At 50.2% G+C, this 25180-nt stretch overlaps 2 protein-coding genes and 1 non-coding gene across 17 annotated transcripts in view; 1 reads left to right on the forward strand and 2 right to left on the reverse strand.

Annotated features, from left to right (window-relative positions):
* Window positions 1-2832: 2832 nt before the first annotated feature.
* On the reverse strand, window positions 2833-18903 carry LOC110152971 (protein NYNRIN-like). 7 transcript variants are annotated; one of them, XR_011486731.1, is made up of 3 exons: window positions 11198-18535; window positions 6670-6919; window positions 2833-3144 (listed from the first exon to the last, which is right to left on the reverse strand). XR_011486731.1 is itself a non-coding variant. In XM_070464869.1 (2 exons), the coding sequence occupies exon 2, from the start codon at window positions 13444-13446 to the stop codon at window positions 11926-11928; it is 1521 nt and encodes a 506-aa protein (XP_070320970.1). In that variant the 5' UTR covers window positions 13447-15930; window positions 18560-18903; the 3' UTR covers window positions 9150-11925. The 7 variants fall into 7 exon arrangements, 4 of the variants coding, with proteins under 4 accessions (XP_070320970.1, XP_070320969.1, XP_070320968.1 ...); XR_011486730.1 differs by having other exon boundaries at window positions 2833-6919; XR_011486732.1 differs by lacking the exons at window positions 2833-3144; window positions 6670-6919 and having other exon boundaries at window positions 9150-11623; window positions 15780-18553.
* On the reverse strand, window positions 7529-7600 carry TRNAC-ACA (transfer RNA cysteine (anticodon ACA)). The gene has a single exon. It is a non-coding gene; the product is annotated as a tRNA-Cys (tRNA).
* RANBP3 (RAN binding protein 3) overlaps window positions 18897-25180 on the forward strand; it is a 52088-nt gene continuing 45804 nt past the window's right edge. For 6 of the 9 annotated variants that reach the window (XM_020883749.2, XM_070464861.1, XM_070464862.1 and 3 more), the window contains exon 1: window positions 18898-19004. In XM_020883749.2, coding sequence (XP_020739408.1) covers window positions 18983-19004 — 22 coding nt within the window. In that variant the 5' untranslated portion in view covers window positions 18898-18982. Of the gene's footprint in view, window positions 19005-19481; window positions 19504-25180 lie in introns of those variants that run through there. The other 3 variants (XM_020883750.2, XM_070464865.1, XM_070464864.1) reach the window with 2 other exon arrangements.

Consider the following 25180-nt stretch of genomic DNA (forward strand, 5'->3'; position numbering starts at 1 on the left):
CTCCAAGAACTCTAAGGCCTCCCAGGCCCTGTGGGGCTCCTTGCTCACTCAGCCCCAGCCAAACTGAGCTCCTCGCTCTTCATCAAACTGGTTTCTGCCTCAGGACCTTTGCATTCACTGCTGTCTAGAGTGCTTCTCCTGCAGGTCTTCCACTAGAATGTCACCTCCTCAGATCCCCAGAGGGGACTCCTGTGAACAATATTTTTTTTAATATTTATTTTTTTATTTTTTCTGTAGTACTGGGTCACCAACTCAAATTATTTCATTTCTCTGTCTATTCAGTCTCCCTACAGAAGAATGTGAAGCTTGATGACGGCAGGGTCTGTCTTGTTCCTGGGCCCCCAAGTGTAGAATGGGATCTGAGACATAGTAGTTGCAGTGAATATATGCTGCTGTGTAACAAAGTATTCCTAAACTTAGTGGTTTGGTTTGTAACAGAAGTTACCTTTCATGGAGGTGAGGAATGGAAAGCGCCAGCTGGGCAGGTCTCTCTCAGGGTTTTGCCTTTTGGTCTCTTTTTAATGTGTTTGGCTACATCAGGTCTTAGATGCAGCATGTGGGATCTAGTTCCTGACCAGGTATTGAACCCAGGCCCCCTGCACTGGGAGCAGTCTTGGCCACTGGATGACCGGAAGTCCCTGCCTTTGGGTCTCACTTTCAGCACCTTTATAGCATGGCAGCCTCAGGGCAGGCGGACTGCTTACAGGACAGCTAAAGGTTTCTAGAACAACAGTTCCAGCAAAGCTCGCAGAAGTTGTATCCTCAGCCTTGTGAGTCACATGGTATCACTTCCACTTCTATAAACGAACCAGGAACCAGCCTGCTCCCATTCATGGAAAATGGAGCCCTCATGTTTTTTTAAATTGAAGAATAGTTGATTTACAATGTTGTTAACTTCTGCTATACAACAGTGATTCAGTTGTACATATACATATTCTTTTCCATTATGGTTTACCATGGGACATTGAATATAGTTGTGTTGTACAGCAGGACCTTGTTGTTTATACGTTCTGTGTATAATAGTTTGCATCTGCGAACTCAAAATTCCCATCCATCCCTCCCCCACCTCCATCCCCCTTGGCAACCACAAGCCTGTTCTGTGTCTGTTTCTGTTTTGTGAGATAAGTTCCTTTGTGTTGTATTTTAGATTCCACATGTAAGTGGTATCAGGTGGCATTTGAGACCTGACCTTTTGATGGGAAGAAGGTCAGAGAATTTGGGGCCATGCTTTAAAATCATCAGAGTAGGCAATCAACAAATATTTATTGCCTAAATAAATGTTGACTGAGTGAATGTGTTACAGGAGACCAGATAAAGAAAGCAGAGGAAGGTCTAAGGGACGTGCCAAAGGCAGCCTTGGCCACTGGGATGAAAACTTGAAACAGAGGGAAATTTAGTTGGCTCATCGGGCTGATGGGACTTCCCTGGTAGCTCAGTAAAGATGCTACCTGCCGATGAAGAAGACATGGGTTCAGTCCCTGGGTCAGGGAGATCCCCTGGAGGAGGACATGGCAACACGCTCCAGTATTCTTGTCTGGTGAATTCCATGGACTGAGGAGCCTGGCAGGCTGCAGTCTATGGGGTCACAAAGAGTCAGACAACTGAGCTGCAGGAACATCAGGGTGATGGGTTTAAGAAAGGGTATTTTCGCTTGAGAAACCACAACTGGATTATATTTAGCCAGTGATGACATGTTGCTGGGAGTCTCCCAAAGCGTGGGATGGATGTGGTCCATGAAATTAACTTTTGGAGGTATGCAGACAGGGCATTAAATGACACAGAATCTCATGGATTAGAGTTACCTCATTTTCAGTTCTTTCATTCCTTCTCGCTGTGTCAAGAAGTTTCAGCTGAGTGATAATATGCCTTTAATAGCCCTCTAATACTTTGCTAATCTCTTTACATTAAAAAAAAAAAAAAGCAGGCTTGGGGCTCAACACCTTGGCAGGCAACAATATCCACCCAGAATTATAAAACACTCTTTTGTTTTCATGTTTGTTTTTACAGCTATGGCTCAGTGGTTTTCTCTCTGAAGTGGTGATATACGGTATCTATTTAATGTCAACTTCAACTAATAAAAGGCACATAAAGTATTAAGTTCATTATGGGTCAGAGGGTTCAGAGACATGGAATCAGCCAAGAACACTTACCCAAGAGAAGTTACAGATAACAAAGTGTAATGAATATAGTGATTGTTGTTCTTTAGTTGCTAAGTCGTGCCTGACTCTTTTGCAGCTCCATGGACTGTAGCCTGCCAGGCTCCTCTGTCCATGAGATTTCCCAGGCAAGGATACCGGAGTGGGTTGCCATTTCCTCCTCCAGGGGTTCTTCCTGACACAGGGATTAAACCCGCATCTCCTGCATTTTCAGGAGGATTCTTCACCACTGAGTCACTGGGGAAGCCCACAGTGGTACCAATAAGGCACAGGAAAACAGTCTGCGCACTGCAGACAGGCCTGATGACCCCTGGTGTCTTTTCCCGCACTGGCACTCTAGCCATTCCTGAAGAATTCCTAGCCAACCTCTGTGGCCTGTGCCTGCAGCCTGGAGGCAAAATCCAAGCTAGCAAGTGAGTATCTTGCTAAAATGCAGATTCTGATTCAAGTCTAGGTTGGAACCTGGGAGTCTGTATTTTCAACAAATTTCCTGGTGATGCTAATGCTGGTTTGGAGGCCACAGCAAGAAAGTAGCAGGCTCTAGAGAGAGACAGAAAAAAATCTAGTATGCTATTGCCCACCTCTGCTCAACTCTGATTAGTGATATTCACACTGGTAGCCTGAGACTGGCCATATGAAGTATTTACATCAAGGATATCAGCACTACAAAGCAGGGTCCGTTTTATTGTTTTATTGTCTTCAAAACTTACATATGGGAAAATGGTAAAATTTAGAAGAAACTATACATACACAGGGCACAAGTGTAATTAGACAGAAACACACGCTTCTCTGCTTCTCCCAAAGAAGCAGCCATTGAACACTCACCACACCCCACTGGTTGTACAGAAATGTATAGAACAACCATATAAATACTGCAAACCAGTCAGTCCTAAAGGAAGTCAGCCCTGAATACTCACTGGAAGGACTGAAGCTGAAGTGCCAATATTTTGGCCATCTGATGTGAAGAGCCAGCTCATTGGAAAAGACCCTGAGGGCAGGAGAAGAGGGTGAGATGGTTGGATGGCATCACTGACTCAATGGACACGAGTTTGAGCAAACCCTGGGAGATAGCAAAGGACAGGGAAGCCTGGCCTGCCAGAGTCCATGGGTTAGCAGAGTCAGTCAGACAAGACTTGGCAACTGAACAACAAAACTTCTATTGAGACCCAACAAGTAAATATTTTAAGATTTTTGGGCCAGACAGTCTGTTAAAAGAACTCAGCTCTGTGGTTGTAGCTTGAAAGCGGCCACAGGCATTATGTCAATGACTATGGCTGTTTTCAAGTAAATCTACGGGCACTGAGATTTAAATTTCACATGATTTTCACATGTCATGAGAGATTCTTCTTCTTTTGGTTTTGTTTCAACAATTGAAAATGTAACAGCCACCCTTAGCTTGAAGACAGATGTGGCCCAAAGGCTACAGGACCTCCTTGTTCAGATCATACTGGAGCAGGAGTGGAGCTAGGACCCACACCAAAGACCTGGCGCACAAAAGTTCCAAGCGCAGGGATCACCCAGTGCAAACATCCTAAGGCGCAGGGTGTTTGGTGAGCTCCAAAGGGTGAGAAATATGCTCACACGTCCAAAACCAAGGAATGGACCCAGAGACACGAAGCGCGGTGAAAGTGAGACTTTTAGTGATGGTCTTGCAAGACCGGGTGTCTGGTGGGCAGGCACAGGCGGGGAAGTTACAGCAAGCACTTTAGTCGCTAGCACGCAGATCCCTCCCTCAGTTCCTCACTGGCTGGGTACTATGGGGTGTACGATCATCCTGGAGGTTTGGTTATAGGGTATCCTTCCTTCTCCCTTCCCAACCTAAGTCTGTTGTTTCTCAACAACATTTTAGTTTCTCTCTCCCACAACATCCCGCTTGCTCAGGGACTTTCCAGGTGTGTGACCTTTGTGGTTGTTACATCAGCAAACTGTTAGGCAAGCTTGGCTCCTAGTAGTTTTCCACTCAGAGCTAGCTACCTTTGAAAATGGACCACTTTTTTATTTCTTACAAATTCCGGATGGAGACACTCTATACAATCAGCAAAAACAAGACTGGGAGCTGACTGTGGCTCAGATCATGAACTCCTTCTTGCCAAACAAATACAGACTGAAATTGAAGAAAGTGGAGAAAACCACTAGACCATTCAGGTATGACCTAAATCAAATCCCTTATGACTATACAGTGGAAGTCAGAAATAGATTTAAGGGACTAGATCTGATAGACAGAGTGCCTGATGATCTATGGATGGAGGTTCGTCACATTGTACAGGAGACAGGAATCAAGACCATCCCCAAGAAAATGCAAAAAAGCAAAATGGCTGTCTGAGGAGGCCTTACAAATAGCTGTGAAAAGAAGGGAAGCAAAAAGCAAAGGAGAAAAGGAAAGATATACCCATTTGAATGCAGAGTTCCAAAGAATAGCAAGGAGAGATAAGAAAGCCTTCCCTCAGCGATCAATGCAAAGAAATAGAGGAAAACAATAGAATAGGAAAGACTAGCAATCTCTTCAAGAAATTTTCATGCAAAGATGGGCTCAGTAAAGGACAGAAATGGTAGGGACCTAACAGAAGCAGAAGATATTAAGAAGAGGTGGCAAGAACACAGAACTGTATAAAAAAGATCTTCACGACCCAGATAATCACGATGGTGTGATCACTCACCTAGAGCCAGACATCCTGGAATGTGAAGTCAAGTGGGCCTTAGGAAGCATCACTACGAACAAAGCTAGTGGAGGTGACTGAATTCCAGTTGAGCCAAATATGACGCTGTGAAAGTGCTGCACTCAATATGCCAACAAATTTGGAAAACTCAGCAGTGGCCACAGAACTGGAAAAGGTCAGTTTTCATTCCATTCCAATCCCAAAGAAAGACAATGCCAAAGAATGCTCAAACTACCGCACAATTGCATTCATCGCACATGCTAGTAAAGTAATACTTAAAATTCTCCAAGCCAGATTTCAGCAATACGTGAACTGTGAACTTTCAGATGTTCAAGCTGGTTTTAGAAAAGACAGAGGAACCAGAGATCAAATTGCCAACATCTGCTGGATCATCAGAAAAGCAAGAGTTCCAGAAAAACATCTATTTCTGCTTTATTGACTATGCCAAATCCTTCGACTGTGTGGATCACAATAAACTGTGGAAAATTCTGAAAGAGATGGGAATACCAGGCCACCTGACCTGCCTCTTGAGAAACCTATATGCAGGTCAGGAAGCAACAGTTAGAACTGGATATGGAACAACAGACTGGTTTCAAATAGGAAAAGGAGTACGTCAAGGTTGTATATTGTCACCCTGTTTATTTAACTTCTATGCAGAGTACATTATGAGAAACACTGGGCTGGATGAAGCATAAGCTACAATCAAGATTGCCAGGAGAAATATCAATAACCTCAGATATACAGATGACACCACCCTTATGGCAGAAAGTGAAAAAGAACTAAAGAGCCTCTTGATGAAAGCAAAAGAGAAGTGTGAAAAAGTTGGCTTAAAGCTCAACATTCAGAAAACTAAGATCATGGCATCCAGTCCCATCACTTCATGACAAATAAGATGGGAAACAGTGGAAACAGTGGCTGACTTTATTTTTCTGGGCTCCAAAATCACTGCAGATGGTGATTGCAGCCATGAAATTAAAAGATGCTTACTTCTTGGAAGGAAAGTTATGACAAGTAACAATCACTCTTATGATGGGCTTGACTGTAAATTTGACCCATTCAACCCAGGCATTCGTCTCTTCATACCCTGTCTCAATTTCTAATTTCTAATCTCTTCATACCCTGTCTCAATTTCTAATTTCTAATTTCTGTCATATCTTTTTACCTCAATTATTTTTATCCTTTTGGGATCATTAATAGAACTAACATGGTTTTCAGAGCTCAGGGTCAGGACAGTCTCCAATACACGGAAGGTTTTTATTTTCACTGAAGTTAAGAACAAATCACCCCAAGGGGTCTTTCCCAGTGACATCTGTCCCTAACCCATATACCTGAGATGCCACTTTTGGCTCTTAATCTAGGATAGCTGGGTTGTTAACAGTTAAGAGGATAGAGTTGCATTTTAGATTTTGACTGGCTTCTGGGGGAATGCCCTTAGGTGTAGTTTGTCTTTCAAAGGCCTCCAACTAGGAGCTACCCACCCTATGTTTACTGTCCAGTCCTGAACCTGGGTGGTCCACCATACATCATCCCAACTGGGGCAGGGGCTTGCTCTAGTATAAACCAAATCTGGTTCAGGGCAAAGATACTTATCTGCCTGCAACAACTGTCTCTGGTTTTCTAAGTTTCCACAAGGTAAAATTTGGCAGGCATCAAAACTCATAGTCTGAGGTGACAAGGTTTTGGTTATATTGACAACCAACCTGATTGGATAATCAGGGGTTCCTTGTCAATTTCTACTCTAACTTTTTACCTGTTGGTTTCCATACCAGTTTCCAAAGGTGTGGCCACATGGTTAATGGTTATTGTGAAGGGGAGGATTCAGAGGGAAGGATTTAACAAGGATTTCTTAAAGTTACCTTTAAAGGCTGCTCATTGGTCCTTTCCCTTCCCTTTGAGGTCTCTTTTATTTGGCCCCTTGACTCGTGTATAATGAGTACAACCTTTTTCAGCAGTCCATACAGCTGTCTCAGTGGTCAGGAGCACTTGATAAGGGCCTTTCCAGCTTGGTTGGAGTTTGTCTTCTTTCCAGGGTTTGATTAACACCAAGTCACTGGGCTGGAAGTGATGAATTCTACAGGCAGAGTCTGGGCAAGGTGTCCTTTTAATCTGGGGAATGATAAGGTAGAGGAAATGGTCAGTATATAGTTTCTTAGAAATTGGTCTTAGCCCAGGAAGTCTGCCTCCCGGAGTGTGTTTTCCTAATCACCCTCTTGTTAATTTCCTGGCAGGCTACTGTAAACCTGTTTCGCAATGGTGTAAATTCTCAGGCAACCATAATTTCTAGCCTGGGGGCCCCAATGGGCATTAACTCCCTCTTCGTGGGCTTCCTTGTCATTTTCCTTCTGTCAGGTGACACCGATCTTTGGTCTTCAGTTTGGGTGTTTGAGATTAGGTTTAATAGCTTCATTTTCTCCCCTAGAGAGGCTCACTTAGTGGCTTCATCTGTGAGCCTGTTCCCTGTGGCTTCCATAGAATTCCCTTCCTGGTGACCAGTTACATAAGCTATAGTTACCGTGTCTGGAAGCAGGAGACTTTCTGCAATTTGTTTAATCAACAGAAGTATTATCAACCTAATGTTGATGGCTCTAAAGTGAAAGTGAAGTTGCTCAGTCGACTCTGCGACCCCATGGACTGTAGTCTACCAGGCTCCTCCGTCCATGGGATTTTCCAGGCAAGAGTACTGGAGTGGGTTGCCATTTCCTTCTCCAGGAGATCTTCCCAACCCAGGGATTGAACCTGGGTCTCCTGCATTGTAGGCAGACGCTTTACCATCTGAGCCACCAGGGAAGTCTAAAGACATGTCTATATTAACACTTTAACATCAGATATTAACTTAATACTGAATATTTTTTTAGTTTTCATGAATCTAAAATTCTGACCAGTTATTTTTTGTATTTTGAAAATTTAAATAAGCTCTTAATTTTCTCAAGCCAATTAAGTAGTGCTCATTTACAAAATAATTTTGATAACATCATCCACAGGTAAAGCATAATATTACATACCTATAGACAAACAGAGCTCATAGATTGAAATTTACTAGATTATCTCTAGCTAGCTTTCTTTAACAACTGCCTATGCAGTAAAAGAGCCCATTTTGGCTATTTTTAGGACAAAAATTTTCCTTTAATCCCAAGTAGATACCTGCAAGAATAAGTTTTGTACATGCATAAATCAGGCTGGTGTTAGAGGCTGTTTTCTGATGCCCCATGTTTCTGTGTTTGAGGGATTTTATTTCCCATTTTAAATTGAATTTGTCATGCATAAAATTTACTAGTGAAATTGTGTGGTGGGCCAGTGTGCTGCATGTGAGCTTATCTCCTTCAGGAGTCACCCCAGAGTCGTTTCAGCCCTCTTACGTGTCTCAGTAACTCCCTTCGGCAGTCTAAGAGCACCATGGGTGCTCAGATGGACCAATGGCCAATTCTTATTTGAGATCCCTGGACAAGCAAGTGTTTTAATTAATGAGTGGGTTTCCCTAGGGGACCACAGCCTGAGGACTCGGCCTCCACCATTCCTGGAAATTTCCCAGTCACCTGAGAAAATCATGAGCGGCCGGGAGGAGTAATGTCCCATTTCTCTGGAGCAAAGCTCTCATGTAAAAATCTTTATTTTTATCCAGACAAATTCTAGTTAAGCAACCAAACAGAGGAAAAGCATCACATCAGTCTCCAACTTAACTACTCAGCATAGACCACTCTGCCTCCTACAACCAGGCAACAGTGCTATCTTTCATCAGAGCCTTACTCAGTGTCTAGTCCTGGCAGGACTATCCTGCCCCAAATCTCAACATCCTCCCCAGTGGACTATGGGGCGGGGATGGCAGAGGAAGAATCCTCATCTCCCCCTTTCTTTGGTTCCCTTGGCCTAGAACATTTATTCCCCATATTCAGCTGGTCCCTATGTCCGCGTTTCCCTGTGCACTCAAGCCCCCCACACTGGAGGCTTCCTGCACACTCTTGAGAATCCCTTTGACCATCTCAGGCCATTTCTCTGGTGGCCCTAGTAGACAAGAACCTCTCCGCCAAAGCAGGAGACTTAAGAGATGCTGGTTTGCTCCCTAGGTGGGAAAGATCCCCTGGAGGAGGGCATGGCAACCCACTCCAGTATCCTTGCCTGGAGAATCCCAAGGACAGGGGAGCCTGGTGGGCTACAGTCCATGCGGTCGCAAAGACTCTGACATGACTTAGCATGCACCGCCGTTTTCCTCGGGGAAGAAGGAAACTAAGGATTGGGACTCCATACTCGCTTACATTTCAGTCACACACACTCGACCTCCGTGTTATGCCCGATGTCCGAATCCCCGAGCGGGAAGAGAGAAGTCCCAAGAGACAATGCAAAACGCAAGAAGGAAGTTTATTGCTAGCTCGAGCTAGGGCCCCCGCTGTGCCCAACGCAGTGGCGCACAGGCTGAGAGCCCCGAGCCTGGTTTTTCTACCCATATTTATAGGCCATCCAATTTCAAACATAAGCAGGGGTCAATTAGCGAAGCGGATTGGTTACATGTTCGCGGGGGTCTTTTCATTGGTCAGACATTCGCGCGCGGGATCTTTCCGTAAACAAGTTCTGATTGGCTGTATCTGGGTGGCCTGATAGTCTCTGACTCGTTGTGTCTTGGTGACCTGATAGTCGCCTTAGTTGCCAGGGTGAGGGCCTGGTCTTCCTGCTTCTGCCTTTTGTCATGGCGTTATGTTTGCTCTCCCTACATTCTACATTCCCCCGTCTTTTGATTATGGGGAGGAATCTTCCTCTTCTTTATTTCGACCTATCGGCCGGTATTGTTGCCTTAGCACCATAATCTGGATAGTCTTTAGCTGTGTCCTGATAAAGGTGATTAGTCTATTTAAAATGCAAGGCCCAATTGTAAGTATTAGTATTAACAGTAAAAGTGGGCCCAGGAGGGTTGAGACCAGAGTGGTTAGCCAGGGTGACCAGGATCCAAACCATTCCCACCATCCCCGTTGGGCTTCCCGTTCCCTTTTGCGTTGCGCTAGTCCCTCTCTCACTTTCGCCATTGAATCCCTCACCACACCTGTATGGTCTGCATAGAAACAGCATTCTTCTCCAAGAGCTGCGCAGACCCCACCTTGCTGGAGAAAAACTAAGTCTAATCCCCTCCTATTTTGCAATACTACTTCAGACAAGGAGGTTAGAGACTTTTCTAGGTGGCTGATTGATTCTTCTATGCGAGTCAGGTCCTCATCTATGGCGGCTCGGAGAGAGGACAGCTCCTTGGTTTGTAGAGACAGTGAAGCTATTCCTGTTCCTGCTCCTGTCAACCCGAGGCTGAATAGAGCAGCCATGGTGATTGCACTAAGTGGCTCTCTCTTTTTTCTCCGTACTCCTCGGTCCCAATGTGAGTACATAACCTCTTCAGAATGGTATAAAATCTTTGGCATTATAGCAACCAGGACACAAAATTCTTGACTCTGGTTAAAAACCTTCACATTCAAACATGGGGTCAACCCCGTATGTGAACAAATCCACCATCCCCCGACCCCTGGCACAATCCAGTCCTTTCCTTGAAGGCTCAGATTACCTTCAGTCTGAGCACAAAGGGAAGTCTTGTCCCGTGGTACTGTGCCTAGGCAAAGTCCTTGTCCCCATACCTCTTTCATCGTGAGACCAACCTTACGTTCCTCCCATCGACATTGGGGTGGGTTCTGGCCTGAAGATAAGTTATAGGAGACATTGAGGCCTATGGCCTCATAGTAAGGGGGGCGAAGATCATAGCACAGCCAGCAGGATTGGGTTGCATTAGGGTCAGTATTATTTAAAGTTGCAAAAGCTGCATTTACTAAAGCCCAAAGAGGATCTTGGGGGGGCAGACTAACAGTTGTGGGTGCTCTCTGCGAACCAGATTTAGAGGGGCCAGGCTCGGAGGTCCCTCTGGCCTCTGGGCTAGGCCTGCGCGGGGGCGGAGGTTTTGGAGCTATCACCTGGTTCGGGGGCGTGGTTTTGGAGCTATCACCTGGTTTGGTCCCAAAGCTACTTTGGGGGCCAAATAGAATGGTCCCAGCTTTAATTTAAGCTCAAACCGGACTCCAGTGTCATATCCGTTCTTGTAAAGACGGAGGCCCCAGGCACGGCCAAAATCCCACCTGGTAAACTTTTTCCCTTCATCTGTGAACTCAATCTGTAATGGGAAGCATTGTCCAGGCTTAGGTGATAATCCCCGAGAGCATTTTTGGGTGTTCGGGGGTGATTTTACCCGAATGAGGTCTTTGTTAGAGCTAGAGAGCCAATGGACCGTCCCTGTAGTTTCACATCCCCAGGCGGCGCAATAAAAAGAATCAACTCCCCCACATTTATTAATTTGGTTCCGATCCCTCCCTCCCCCGGGGCAGACATATACGGGTATTTGTTCGTAAGATTTTGGGCCCTTACCCTCACAATTACGGGTGAATAAGCCGAAAGAGCCATGAGCAAAGAAGTCAGTCAGCTGGTGGGGACCAAAGCCGTTGCTGTCAGCTGCCAGGACGCATAGATCGAAGGTCAAAACGGGCCACCATGTTCCCCGAGGGGCCACATTCGAGCTCGAGTTGATCAGTTCTCCGGTCTCTGGATTGTAGACCACCCAAGTCATGTTGACTGGATGATGGGGAGTGTCCATGTGGCCGCGAGAAGTCATCCCTGGATTGATGAGGGCTGCAATCAGCAAGAGAACTAGGAGGCTCCCCGGCGGGTGAGCTTCAGTTTCAAAGGATCCGACGGATGAGCATTCGCCTTCCATTCTGTCTGTGCCTTATTTCGTTCCTCTGGCGTGGCCTGCCGCACGTGGTTGTAGTGAACCCAAGGTCCAATCCCGTCAACCTTAACAGCGGTAGGGGTGGTTAGGAGAACAACATAAGGACCTTTCCATCTAGGTTCTAATACTCTAGATTGGTGTTGTTTTACCCAAACCCAATCACCCGGGCTAATATGTGTGGGGAGGGCCTTCTCATTTTGGTCCTCGTATACCTCCCGGATCAACTTCCAAACACGGTTATGCACCTTGCTTAATGCCATTATTGTTTGCCGGAATTGTCCCAGAGCAGGGGGTGGCAGGCACTTTCCTTCAAAAATAGGATACACAGGAGGGGGTCTTCCATACAAAATTTCAAAGGGGGTAAGGTTCAGCTTATAAGGGGGGTGTTACGCGCCCGGAAGAGTGAGAAGGGAAGGAGGGTCACCCAGTCCCCGCCAGTCTCTATTGCCAACTTTGTCAGTGTTTCTTTTAGGGTCCGATTCATTCTCTCAACTTGTCCTGAGCTCTGGGGATTATATTCGCAATGTAACTTCCATTTCGTCCCCAGAGCTCGGGCCAGCCCTTGTACAATCTGGCTCACAAAGGCAGGTCCGTTATCAGAGCCCATAGTCACTGGCAGCCCGTACCTAGGCACTATTTCCTCTAAGATCTTTTTAGCAACCACTATGGCTGTCTCTCCCTTAGTGGGGAAAGCTTCCACCCACCCCGAGAAGGTATCTACCAGAACCAACAGATAGCGATACCCATACTTCCCTGGCCTTACCTCAGTAAAGTCTATCTCCCAGTGTTGCCCTGGCCCTTCCCCCCGGTACCTCGCTCCTGAGTGTTGCTTCTTCTCTGTTCTCATTAACTGGCACGCTTTACAGGCTTGAATTATCTCTCGTACAGTTGCCTTTTGTCGGGGGAACCTCAGGCAGGCCGTCTGGAGAAGTGTCAACGTCTTCTTCTCTCCCAAATGTGTGGTTGCGTGTAGGTGTTCACACAAATGACGACCCAGGGTGGCAGGCAATATCAGGTTGCTGTCTTGGTCCCGGTACCATCCATCTTTCTCATCCTTCTGGAGGGTGGTGTCCTTATTGATCCAGTCGAGATCAGGGTGGGAGTATTCGGGAATTGGTGGCAAGGCCCCCATACCGGGAGGGGGAAGTTCCACAGTCAATATGGGGGCGACGTAGTCTTGGCTGGCTGCCCTCCGAGCGGCCGCATCAGCCGCCCGATTACCTCTTGCCTTTGGGTCTTCCCCTTTTTGGTGCCCGGGAACATGCACTATAGCTACTGCTCGGGGCAATTGGACAGCTTCTAGGAGCCTGCGAATCTCAGGCAAATTCTTGACTTCTTTTCCCTCAGCTGTCCGAAATCCCCTTTCTTGATATATGGGGCCCTGGATGTGGACAGTGCTGAAGGCGTATCGACTGTCCGTGAAAATGGTGACTCTTTTCCCTTTCGCTCGCTCTAGAGCTTGTGTTAGGGCAAGCAGTTCGGCTTTCTGTGCAGAAGTATTTGGGGGGAGTGTCTCAGCCCATATCGTCTGCCCAGACTCATCAACTATGGCGGCCCCCGATTTTCTTTGCTCGTCTTTGACATAACTGCTCCCATCGGTGAACCATACCAGCTCACTGTTGCTTAGTGGCACATCAGTTAAGTCTTTTCGTGCCGCCAGGGCCTCAGCCAGTATCTCACTACACTCATGGAGAGGGCGGCCTTTCTCTGGGTTAGGTAGGAGCGTGGCTGGATTCAGGAAGCAGGGGGTCTGAAAACGCACCCGTGGGGCATCGAGCAGCAGGGCCTGGTAATGTGTCAAGCGGGCGTTGGAGATCCACTTACCCGGCGGCTGCTTCAAAACCCCTTCGATGGCGTGGGGGGGTGAAAACCGAGAGTTGCTGCCCATACGTCAGCTTGTCGGTGTCGCGGACGAGGAGGGCAGTGGCTGCAATGATGCGAAGGCAAGGGGGCCACCCAGCAGCCACTGGATCCAATCGCTTCGACAGGTATGCTACTGGCCGTTTCCATGGTCCCCATTGCTGCGTCAAGACCCCCTTTCCTATTCCTTGCTTCTCATCTATAAACAGTTGGAATGGTTTGTCTGGGTTAGGCAGGGCAAGAGCTGGGGCTTCTAGTAGGGCCCGTCTGAGTGTTTGGAAAGCCTGTTTCATGGGCTCAGTCCAGGTCCAGTTTGGAGTCTCTTTGCTTCCTTCATATAAAGGCCGAGCCTTCTCTGCAAACCCCATGATCCACAGTCTGCAATATCCAACAGTCCCCAGAAACTCCCTCACCTGGCGGGGGGGTCTTGGGCTCTGGTATCTGTAATATTGTTTCCTTCATGGCCTGGGTTAGCCATCGTTGCCCCTGCCTGATCTTATACCCCAAATAGGTGACTTCTTGCCGGGCTATTTGTGCCTTCTTTGCGCTAGCGCGATACCCCAAGGTGCCTAGGGTTTGTAAGAGGTCCCCGGTGGCACGGCTGCATGCCTCCTCCGTGGTTCCAGCCAACATAAGGTCATCTACATATTGTAACAGAATGACCTCTGGGTGACGAGTCCGATATTCATAGAGGTCCTCACTCAGAGCCTCATTAAACAAGGTAGGGGAGTTCTTGAACCCCTGTGGGAGGCGGGTCCAAGTTAATTGTACTACCGGTTGGCCCTCCCCCTCGGTCCACTCAAAGGCAAATATCTCCTGGCTCTGGGCCGCCAGGGGTAGGCTGAAAAAGGCATCTTTCAAGTCCAGCACAGTGTACCAAGTGTACTCAGGCAGCAGACTGCTCAGGAGGGTATATGGGTTAGGGACAGTGGGGTGGATGTCACTCACCCGCTTGTTGACTTCTCGCAGGTCCTGGACAGGTCTGTAATCTGTCCCCCCTGGCTTCTTCACCGGCAGTAAGGGGGTGTTCCAAGGGGATTGGCACCGCCTGAGAATTCCGGCATCCATGAGCCGTCGAATGTGGGGAGTGATCCCCCGCCGAGCCTCCTGGCTCATAGGGTACTGTTTCACCCTCACAGGAACTGCCTCTGACTTTAGCTCGATGACGATCGGATGTCTCTGTTTGGCCAGTCCCATTCCTGCCGTTTCTGCCCAGGCCAATGGGTATTTATGGACCCACGGTTGTACTTCTGGTGCTATGACCTCTGAGGGCTTAGGCGCAAAAAGTCTGTATTCATCCCTTAAGGCTAGGGATAAGACATGTATCAGCCGTCCAAGTCCATCTGTGACTGAGATTCCCCCAGGGTCAAAATGGATCTGAGCATTAACTTTAGTCAACAAGTCTCTTCCAAGTAGAGGGGCTGGGCATTCTGGTATCACCAAAAACGAATGGGACACCTGATGGGTCCCCAGATTTACTTTTCGTTCTGTGGTCCAACAATATCTTTTTGTCCCCGTGGCTCCTTGCACTATGCTGGTTTTCTTAGACATTGGTCCCAGCCTTTTATTTAAAACAGAGTGTTGGGCGCCAGTATCTACCATGAAGCCAACGGGTTTCCCCTCCACATTTATGGTTACCCAGGACTCGGGGAGGGGTGCCGAGCCTTGACTCCCCTAGTCACTGTCTTCTCCCATGTATAAGGCCCGATTTTCGGGGGAGACTTTCTCCCTCTGGGCCATTCCTTTCCTCGAGTCTCTCTTAGGGCACTCGTTTTTCCAGTGCCCCAGTTCCTTGCAGTAAGCACATTGATCTTTCTTTAGGGTCTGTCCTTCTAGCTTCTCTTTCTTTCCCGCTTGCCGGCCCCGAAGCTCCCTCGCTCCTGATCCGGTTCTCATCCCCGCAAAAAGAATCTTGGCTAGCTCCTTCTGGTTCTTCTGGTTCTCCCTCGTCCTATACTCCCTATCTTCTTTCCTGATCTTCTCTGCTAGTTCTCTCTTCTCCCGTCTAATCCGTTCTTCCCTTTCCTCTGCAGTCTCTGTTATTGAACACTTTCTCAGCTGCTTTCAATAAGTCCTGTATTGTCTGCTCTCCTAGCCCCTCTATTTCTTGCAATTTCTTTCTGATGTCTGGAGCTGCCTGGTTTACAAATGCTAGTATCACGGCGGCGCGCGATTCGTCAGCCTGGGGGTCCATGGGTGTGTATTGTCTAAAAGCTTCCATTAGCCTCGCTAAGAAGGCTGCCGGACTTTCAGTGGGCTCTTGCCTCACCAGATTTACCTTTGCCAAATTGGTTGGTTTCCTTGCTGCAGCCCTCAGGCCAGCCATCAGAGTCTGGCGGTACACTCGGAGACGCTCCCTACCTTCCACTCGCTCGAAATCCCAGTTAGGTCGCAGCAAGGGAAACCCCTCGTCCACGAGATGAGGCTGAGTAGTAGGTCTCCCGTCGACCCCGGGGACTCGTTTTCGTGCCTCTGTCAGGATTCGCTCCCGTTCCTCCGTGGTGAAGAGTACCTGTAATAACTGTTGGCAATCATCCCAGGTGGGGTTACGAGTAAACAGAATAGAGTCTAAGAGGTCAATGAGGCCTTGGGGCTTCTCCGAGAAGGGGGGGTTTTGTGTTTTCCAATTGTATAGGTCACTCGTGGAAAAGGGCCAGTACTGATAGGTCCGTTCTCCGCTCGGGTTCGCTGGTCCCACCCGGACGGGGAGTGCCTGAACAGTGGAGGACGGTAACTCTGGGTCCCCAGGGTCTTGCATACTCCTATCTCCCCTAGTCCTTCCCCGGGTCCCCAGTGCTGGTCCTCCCTCGTGGCCGCCCCTTGTCGCCCTTCCTGATCCTTCCCCTCCACCCGGGGGTTCTAAGGGGGGTACGTAAGGGGGGGTCTTGCTTCTGTTTCTAAGTCTATTAGGTTTGGGCAAGAGGCATCCTGAAAGACCGGTTTTGAGCTCTCTTTCTTCTTAGTTTCTTCCTAAGTGAGTTCCATCACCAGGACCTGTGGATTAGAAGTTCTGTGGACGAAAGGTTTTAACCAGTTAGGCGGGTTTTCTACTAGATCTTGCCAGACCACGATATAGGGGACCTGATCTGGATGGCCCCAGGGTTCTGGTGTCATTATCTTCTCTTTAACTGCCTGTATTATGGAGGGTTGGAACGTACCCTCCGGGGGCCATCCAACCTGGAAGGCTGGCCATTCTGCAGAACAGAAAGTCATCAATTTACTTTTCTTGACTGACAAAGACAGGTTATGGGCCCTGGCTCTCACACCTGAAAAATGGTTGGTCATGAGAGAGAGTGGGGTAGATTCTCCCTGACCCATGGTCAAGGAATAGATGGTAGGGAAGAAAGAGAGAGTAGTCGCTGAGAACAACCACCAAAAATCCTATCAGGAGTGGTGGCGGCCAAGAGGTTGGGCTTATGGTATGCTTTTGGAACTGTTTATGTGCCTGCGTCGTTGCACGGAAGTTTTCTTGCTGGGAGCGGGCACCCTAGGGGTTTCTGGCCCGTTCCGTGACCCCCTTATCCTTTCACGGGAGTCTTCAAGTGGCAGGCGCCCTAGCGGCTCTTAAGTGCCTGACCCGTGCCCACACCAAGAATTTTAGGCCACGTTCTCAGTTTGAGATATTAAGGGGGAGCTTCACCCGGTCGGGCTCTAGTTACTTAGGCTCACTTTTGTTGGGCCTTCAGAGTCCACCAGAGTGTAGCCCTGGCCAGGACTCATCAATTGCCCCCACAATTGTTCGCCCGTTCACTGAAGCTCCCAAAGAGATTAGGAAATTGAGACCAGATCAGACAAAACGAAATAGCAAATGATACACCAAAAGAAGACAAGAAGCGAGACAATGCCGGCACTCACACAAACACGGAGCGGCGTAGACAAACACACGGACAGACAATTGTCGGCCGACAACCAAATGCTAGGTTTCTGGGGGGGTGCACTCCCCCGTAACAGACTCAACTTACCAAACAGTGTCCACTGGTCAACTGCCGCGGGATCAGGGGACGAAAGACCCCTTTCTCCGCAGAGCCGGTCGCCCTCCAGCGTTTTCGCTGGCCTTGGTTTCACACCGGCAGGAACGTTCCTTAGTCCTGCACCAGTTACCTCCCTGCTCTCCTAGCAGGCCCCGGTTTCACACTGGATTTTCCTGACCTGACTGGGTACCGGTACCGTTTGGATTCTCCCTTCTGTCTCGGGAGGTTTCTCTCCTCGCCAAGGGATCCCGGATGAGCCCCCAAATGTTATGCCCGATGTCCGAATCCCCGAGCGGGAAGAGAGAAGTCCCAAGAGACAATGCAAAACGCAAGAAGGAAGTTTATTGCTAGCTCGAGCTAGGGCCCCCGCTGTGTCCAACGCAGTGGCGCACAGGCTGAGAGCCCCGAGCCCGGTTTTTCTACCCATATTTATAGGCCATCCAATTTCAAACATAAGCAGGGGTCAATTAGCGAAGCGGATTGGTTACATGTTCGCGGGGGTCTTTTCATTGGTCAGACATTCGCGCGCGGGATCTTTCCGTAAACAAGTTCTGATTGGCTGTATCTGGGTGGCCTGATAGTCTCTGACTCGTTGTGTCTTGGTGACCTGATAGTCGCCTTAGTTGCCAGGGTGAGGGCCTGGTCTTCCTGCTTCTGCCTTTTGTCATGGCGTTATGTTTGCTCTCCCTACATTCTACACTCCGAAAATGCCCAACCACCAAGGTTTTGCCTGGTTGCCCCGGTGCCTGCTTTTCTCACCTGTGTAGGTTTCACTGTCTTCCAGACGGTGGGCGATAGCCAGCCCACGTGATCTATGAAGACAGATCGGTCCAGGGCCTCGTGGGCATTCGTCCTGGAACGCCCATTCTGACAGTTCAATGAGGTCAGGTCCCCTGCGCTGACTCCCCCGATCAACATCTGAGCCCCGCCCCACCCCCATGAACCTTCCCTTTGGCCAGTGATCTCCAACCTCTGACCTCTATTTCCCCCAACCATTCCCCACCTCTCCACGTGGCCTCAGAAAGTTTGCCTGACGTACTGGTTCCTTAGAAGTGAAATCTGAGGCCTGAGGTGACAAAGGGCGCCCCAAGACCCCTCTCCAGGGTCCCCTCCAAGCCCCGGGCTTGCGCACGTGAAAAGCCTCCCCCCCGCCCCAACCCAGGGATTTACCTAGAAGGCCTTTGTTGCGGCGCCCTCCGCTGTCCACGCTCCAGCCTCGGGGGCAGGGCCGGAAAACAATCGGAAAGCAGGGGCTGAAAACCCACCCCGGCCGGGCGGCTGTAAAGAACTTCGGATCCTCCGTTGCTCGCCGCGCGCTCGAGGCTCACTGGGCGAGCGCCCTGCCCTGCCCACGCCCCCTCGGTCGGCGGGAAAAGGAGGCGGGGACGGTTAATGCGCAGGCGCGTGCTACGAGCTGGGCCAGAACCGAACTGCTCTCCGGAGCGCGTCTCAGTGCCGGGCTCCGCGCGCAGGCGCTAGCTGCCCGCCTCGCTCGGAGTCGATTTGGAAAGTGCGCACGCGCGGGAGTTTCTGGCAGAAAGCAGACGAGCCCGGGCCGGCGCGGGGCCTTGTGGGAGGGCTTAAGGAAGTAAAATGGCGGACCTGGCGAACGAAGGTAGGGGAGGCGCCGTCTGGGGCCAGCTGGCGGCCAGGGAACGGGCAGCGGGAGGTCCGGGGGCCACAGGCCCGAGGGGTGAGCACTCCGGGTGCGTGGGGCCTGTCTGCTCCGGAAGAGCGGCCCAGCGGGCCTTGCAGCCGCCCCCCATTGCATCCCCTCAGGCCGGGCTCACCCGCCCGACCCATCAGTCCCGGCAGCCCCGGGCCCTTCCACTGTCCGGCCAGACGGCCCGGGAGACGGCGGGGACCGCGATCCTGAGGCCCTACCGCCTCGCAGGCCAGGCCGGGGGCCGAAGGGGGCGGGAGGCACGGCCGCAGCACCTCGACCTCGGATGTAAATAGATCTCGGGGCCTGGTCGCGGGCCCAGCGCGCCACGCTCTCTCCCCGCCCCCTCGTTCTCGGGGACCCGGGCTTCCCTCTTTCCCGGCCTGGCTGCCAAGCCGGCCCACCCCTTAATCCTGTGGCGGTGCCCCATGCCGAGGATTGAGAATGTCAGGTTTGTTTTCACCCCCACCCTCAACTCAGCCCCCCAATTCCCGCCAGTTACCCCGGATCCTTCGTGGCGACCGAGAGTCGCGCCTCATCTGGGCTCCTTGAGGCCCCAGCCGCAGGGTGTGGGCCGCTGAAAGCCGTAGGTGTTTTTCGGCCCTTTTTTTGGTTGCACTTCCAGAGAGAGAGAAGACTGTGTGATCCCCTCCTCTGCGAAGCGCTGACATCCCAGCTGAACGATTTTGACAAGGTTACAGTTCCGAACGGCTCAGAGAAAGCGCGCCATCAGCCGATGTCTGATGAAATCAACTGTGATGTTGAGATCGCTCGTAGCTTCAGTACTTTCTGAGGCTTGTTTTTAGCTTCCCCCGTTTCTAGGTGCACAGCTACGGGCAAGCGGTCTGCCTGCCTGGCCCTGGTTCCCCCTCATACCCTGCTCCCTGCTGGCCTGAGGTTTTCCCCGCACAAATGACAATCCTAAGTGCTCACCCTGGTGGAGCATTTGGGGCAGTACCAGGTACTGTTCAGAGTCTTGGGCGGGCAGCTATCTGGAGTTGTCCTCACTCCTCACAGAAGTTCCCAGAGGAAGGTACCATCAGCCCTGGTTGTCGGTGAGGAAACTGAGTTAGAATGGTTAGGTTACTCCTCCAAGGCAGGTCACACAGCTAGTAAGGAGCAGGGCTGTGCATCAGTGTGGTCTAACTTCATACCCCCCACTTCACCTCTCATCTGTACCACATCTCTTTGATAAGTTAAAGGAGCTGGTGGAGGGTTGAGGCATTCCATTCACAAGATCCATTTAAAGACAGAACGGGCACTGGATAAATGAGAGGCAATAGGACACACCTTATATATTTGCAAGTTTGGCCCGTTCACATTCTTGAACTCAGGGCTCATATTCAACACCTCCGTTTGGATGTCATATCAACCCCTATTTTTCTCCCCCAAATCCACTCACACTGCCAGCTTTCTCCCCTAGTAGTAAATAGCAGGTCCATTGTTTAAAATTGCTGAGGCCAGACACCTTGAAGTCACTCTTGACGACTTTCTCACATGCTGCATCACATCTTTGTCGGTTCTACCTTTGAAATCTTGCCAGAGAATGACCGCTTCTCACCACCGCTGCTGCCCCTGCTTGGTCCTCCCTGCAGCCTTCAGCCATCTGGCAGCTTCTCAACCCAGAAGGCAGACGACCCCCACGCCCCAAGACCTCACCGGCCTCCCCTCCCACCACTCTCTCCCAACTCGCCCTGTTTTAACCACTCCAGCTCTCTCGGCGGCCGGCTCGTGCTCCGTGTCCCCCCTCCGTCAGCCTCAGGACCTGCTGGTTCCTCCGCTTGAGGCAGTCTTCCTCCAGTTGTCCGTGTGGCTCGCTCCTGTGCCTCCTCCAGATTCCTCCCCACAAGTTGCTTTATTGAGAACGTCTCCGACCAACGATTGTAAATTTTATCCTCATCCCCTACCCCCTTTACTCTGTTTCCTGTTACCCCACAGCGCTTGCCACCTACCAGCAAGCAGGGTTGACTTGTCTGACTACCCCTCTTCAAGAATGTAAGTTCCCTGAGGAGCAGGGTTTCTGTCTGTCATTAATGGATCCCGCACCCCACTCCGATGTAGAATAGTGCCTGGTGCAGGGTATAGGGATCCAGGGAATGTTTGTTGAATGAACGAGTGAGGTGTACCTGTGAGCGCAAAGGGAAAATTATGGATTCCGGTTATCCAGGGACACCATTTCTAGCATAGGTGCTGGCACATGATCTGTCACTTGCATAGCTGAACTGATCAGTGTATAAAATAGAGACAGTGGAACGTTTTGTATTTTAAAAAGTTTTTGCCTAGTAAATGCCACACTCATCTAGTACTTTGCCTCTGACACTAGTTCTGGCCTAGCTGTCCTCAAAAAAATAAAATCCTAGTGGCCTTTTCTGCCTCCCATATCTCTACCGTCCTTTAGTTGGTTGTCATGTGTTCCTCAACTCTATTTCTGGTTTTGGCTTGTGCAGCCCGCCAGCATGTTTCGTTTCTCATCCTCTGTGAACGAGGACTTCCTTTCCTGTGCATTGTGAAGCTTAGGGGACTGCCCCGCATGTGTGCTTTCCCACTTGTCCTTGAAGCTCACACGCCCTCTTAGCTTCTGTCTTTCTAGACCGGGATCCTAAGCAGACTCATCCTTACTCCTGGGCATCTGTAGAGACAGAAAGCAGCACACGTGACCCTGCTGTGCAACAAGGGTTGAGACCCGCCAGCCTGAGTAGCACAGTGCTGGTGAGGAGGGCCATGCTTGTGTGGAGAGAAGCATTTCCAGATGTGTGTCAAGTTCCACGTCTTACTGGCTCTCATTGCCATGGTGATCTCTTCAGGGATGGTGACAGCCGCTCCCACAACGATTGCTGGTAGTCCCGTAGTCTGTGACTTTAAAGTCCCGTTGGAATGTTTCCTAGGAGAGAGAGAGAGAGTGTGTTTGAGTGTGTGGTGGGGGGGGGGGGGTGGTACACTTGTGTCCTGGGATCTTCTACTCGGCACTTCACTGTTGACACATCCCAAAGTCCTTAACCATCTTGTCTCTGGAGTTATTCTGCCCGGTAGACTGGCATCAGGATGTGAAGGCAGCATTTGGTTTCTGGTGAAGGTGAAGAAGGTGAGCAGAGCGAATTGGAGCTGTAGGAGACCTTGGATTCTAGATCCCCGCCTTAAAAAATTTGATACCTTATACACATGACGCCTTGCTGGCCTGCAGAGACACGAGGTAGAAACCCGAGAAATGGTACGAAGCAGGCTTCTCAGCTTTGGTCCTCTTGACATGTTGGACCAGATGAGTCTCTGTTGAGGGGCTGTCCTCTGCTCTGTAGGATGTTGAGCATCCCAGCAGCATCTCTGACCACACGTGCGGTGCTGGTAGCACACTCCCTCCCTTGTGCCCCTGCCCCAGGGGTCGTGGCCATCAGGAGTGTCTTCGGACATGGTGTGCCACCCTCAGCTGAGACCTGTGACGTGACGTGATGGTGGCCCCAGTCTTTGCCTTGGAACTGGGCTTGTGCTTTGACTCTGCCTGTCCTCTCTGAGTGACTTTGGGCAACTCCTTAACTGCTTTGAGCGTCAGTTTCCTCACCTGTAAAATGAGGATAATGGTGATTGTATCTATCACACAGTTGCTCTGAGCCCTGGCTGAATTAATACATATGAATGATTTAGCACCTATCTCAGCCCAGTGATAAACAGTCAGGAAATGGCAGCTATTTTTACTGTGAAGGACTTATGTTATAGACACATTTAGCTGAAGTGCTCAAGGCAAAGCCAGAAAGAGCACGAAGCGAGTCTGAACGAGATGGCCTTGGGGCACACCCAGGACGGGATGCAGCCAGAGCTGGGCTGTCCGTCCTCTTTGGTTCTGTCTTGACTTTGATCACATGATCATCTAGCCATGGGCCCCCAGCCTGGGCACTCTGGGCATTTGGGGCCAGAGCGTTCTCTACTGTGGTGCTCCGCTGGGTCTCCTAGGATGTTGACCTGTTTCCCTGGCCTCCACCTCCCGCTGTCATGGCAACCATAAACGTCCAGACATTGCTCAGTGTCCGCTGGTTGCGGGAGTGGGGGGGACTCCCATAGTTGCTCCCCATTGAGAACCCCTGAGCTGGCCTGACGAGATAGCAGTCCAGAGATTTTCAAGGGTGATTTGTCTTTCTTCAGTGCTCACCTGACTTGTTTTTTGCCTTTTGTTTGTTTGCCTTTTGGCCATGAGGTGCAGCATGTGGGATATTAGTTCCCTGACCAGGGATTGAACCCATCTCCCCTACAGTGGAAGCTCAGTCTTAACCACTGGACTGCCAGGGAAGTCCCTCACCTTGTTCATTTCAAACCTAACCCCTGAGAGGATGAGATGCTGCCGAGTGTTTATTGATGCGCTTGAACTCCAATGGTTGGAGTTGTTCGTTCACTTGATTTTCACCACCCCCTTGCCCTGCCCTCAACTTAATACTTAGGATAAGTGAGAAGCAATTTTTCAGAGTTTTATGAACTTAAACAATAAACATTAACCCTGAGGTTTGCCCTGCAGAATGTACATTGAACTCTCCCGTGCCTCTCACCTGAGGCAGATTAGCGCTGAGGGTGCCATGCCTTTGTATACTTGGAAGAAAATTTTAAGTTTTGCCTGAGATCCTGTGTACAGACCAAACATGCTTGTAGTTCTTTTAAGTTTAAAATTTTTCCACCGTATCTTCAGCCTGCCTCTCAGTTACTGGAAAACGGACTCACCCAGCAGACCCACTATGGTTGTTTAGTCACTAAGTTGTGTCCAACTCTTTACAACCCCATCGACTGTAGCCCGCTAGGCTCCTCTGTCCATGGGATTTCCCAGGCAAGAACACTGGAGTATACTGCCATTTCCTTCTCGGGTATCTTCCTAACCTAGGGATCAAAACCAAATCTCCTGTATTGACAGGCGGATTCTTTCGCACTGCGCCACCATTTCCCGCGAGCATCGCTGGGTATAGGACGGCGGGCTCTGCTGTGTGCTTACACGCTGAAGCCTCTCGGGGGAGAGAGGTGACCGGAAGTAAGGGCAGAGCTTTGAGTGGTGTTGGGAGGGGGGCGGTGTTTGGGCCTGGCGAAGAGGGTGTTTTAGGTACCAGTCGAATTCCCACCTGAGTTCAGAGACAGAGAATGGGCTGGAGTAAAGTGGGAGATGGGGGCCAGTAGGGTGCGTCTGGGGACTTGAACAGGCCTCTTTCTCGTGTAACGGGGACTGCCTGGCACGGGCAGCGGGCAGCGGCAGCTGCTGCTCGCCTCGCCGAGCCCTGGCGGGTAGCTCTCCGTGGCGCTTTGCATGGTTGTCCCTTCAGGGTCTGGTGGTGGCGCCCGGCAGCAAGCAGCAGGGATTCTCTGTTTGGAGGTTTGTTTTTGCCACCTTCCTGGGATCCCATGGAGCCCTGTCAGGCGTGGCTGTGCACTCCTTGGTAGGAAACTGGACACCTCAGAGCAGGTGAGGCCCCCGGGTGTCCACACTCTGCCTCATCCTTGGTTGTCTTGGCACCTGGTGCAGCTGTGTAGCCCTCGCTGTGAATCCTAACCCCGACTGCACTTCACGCTTACTGTAAGGGGGTTATGGAGGAAAATGAAAGCCAGTGCTTGGCTGCACTGTCAGAGGTGGTTGCAGGAGGCCCGCGATGTCTCAGACCCCACCGGTTTTCTACAACACAGAGCCAGAGTCAAAAACCACAGGCAGGAATTGTGACCTCACTTCCGGGGCAAACAGTATATAATTCTGTCTGTTGGGTTTGTCTTTGTTTGCTGTTAGTTAGGATCAGGTAAAGGAATCTAAGGCCTCAGGGGAAAGAACAATCCAGATTTCTGATCTCTCTTGGAAAATAGCACCGGCTTCAGCTGGCGTTCCTGCTCGGCAGGGATGTGCCAGGACTGAGGCACAGCCGCCGCCTTGAGACAGGTTGTGCTTTCCCAGTCACCACAGGCATCCCACCCTCAGCCAGCTGGGAACCTACCCGCTCCCCCCTCTCCCCGTGCCTGCCTGACCTCGGCCAGCCTGTGGGCTTCAGTCCAGTGGCTCTAGCACCCCTCAGATGTGTTCAGAGCACTGGGTGCTCCGTGGCAGAGACCCTCAGCAGACGGTTCCTGGTGGTCCATCTTTAATTCAGGATTCTGTGGGCTCAGAATGCTAGCGCTCAGAG

This window comes from Odocoileus virginianus, chromosome 3 (genome assembly GCF_023699985.2).
Source record: "Odocoileus virginianus isolate 20LAN1187 ecotype Illinois chromosome 3, Ovbor_1.2, whole genome shotgun sequence".
In the NCBI taxonomy this organism is placed as follows: domain Eukaryota; kingdom Metazoa; phylum Chordata; class Mammalia; order Artiodactyla; family Cervidae; genus Odocoileus; species Odocoileus virginianus.

What these genes read in the sequence shown, in the direction of transcription:
- LOC110152971 (XM_070464869.1), bottom strand. Translation starts at nt 13,446, where the DNA reads ATGGGCAGCAACTCTCGGTTTTCACCCCCCCACGCCATCGAAGGGGTT.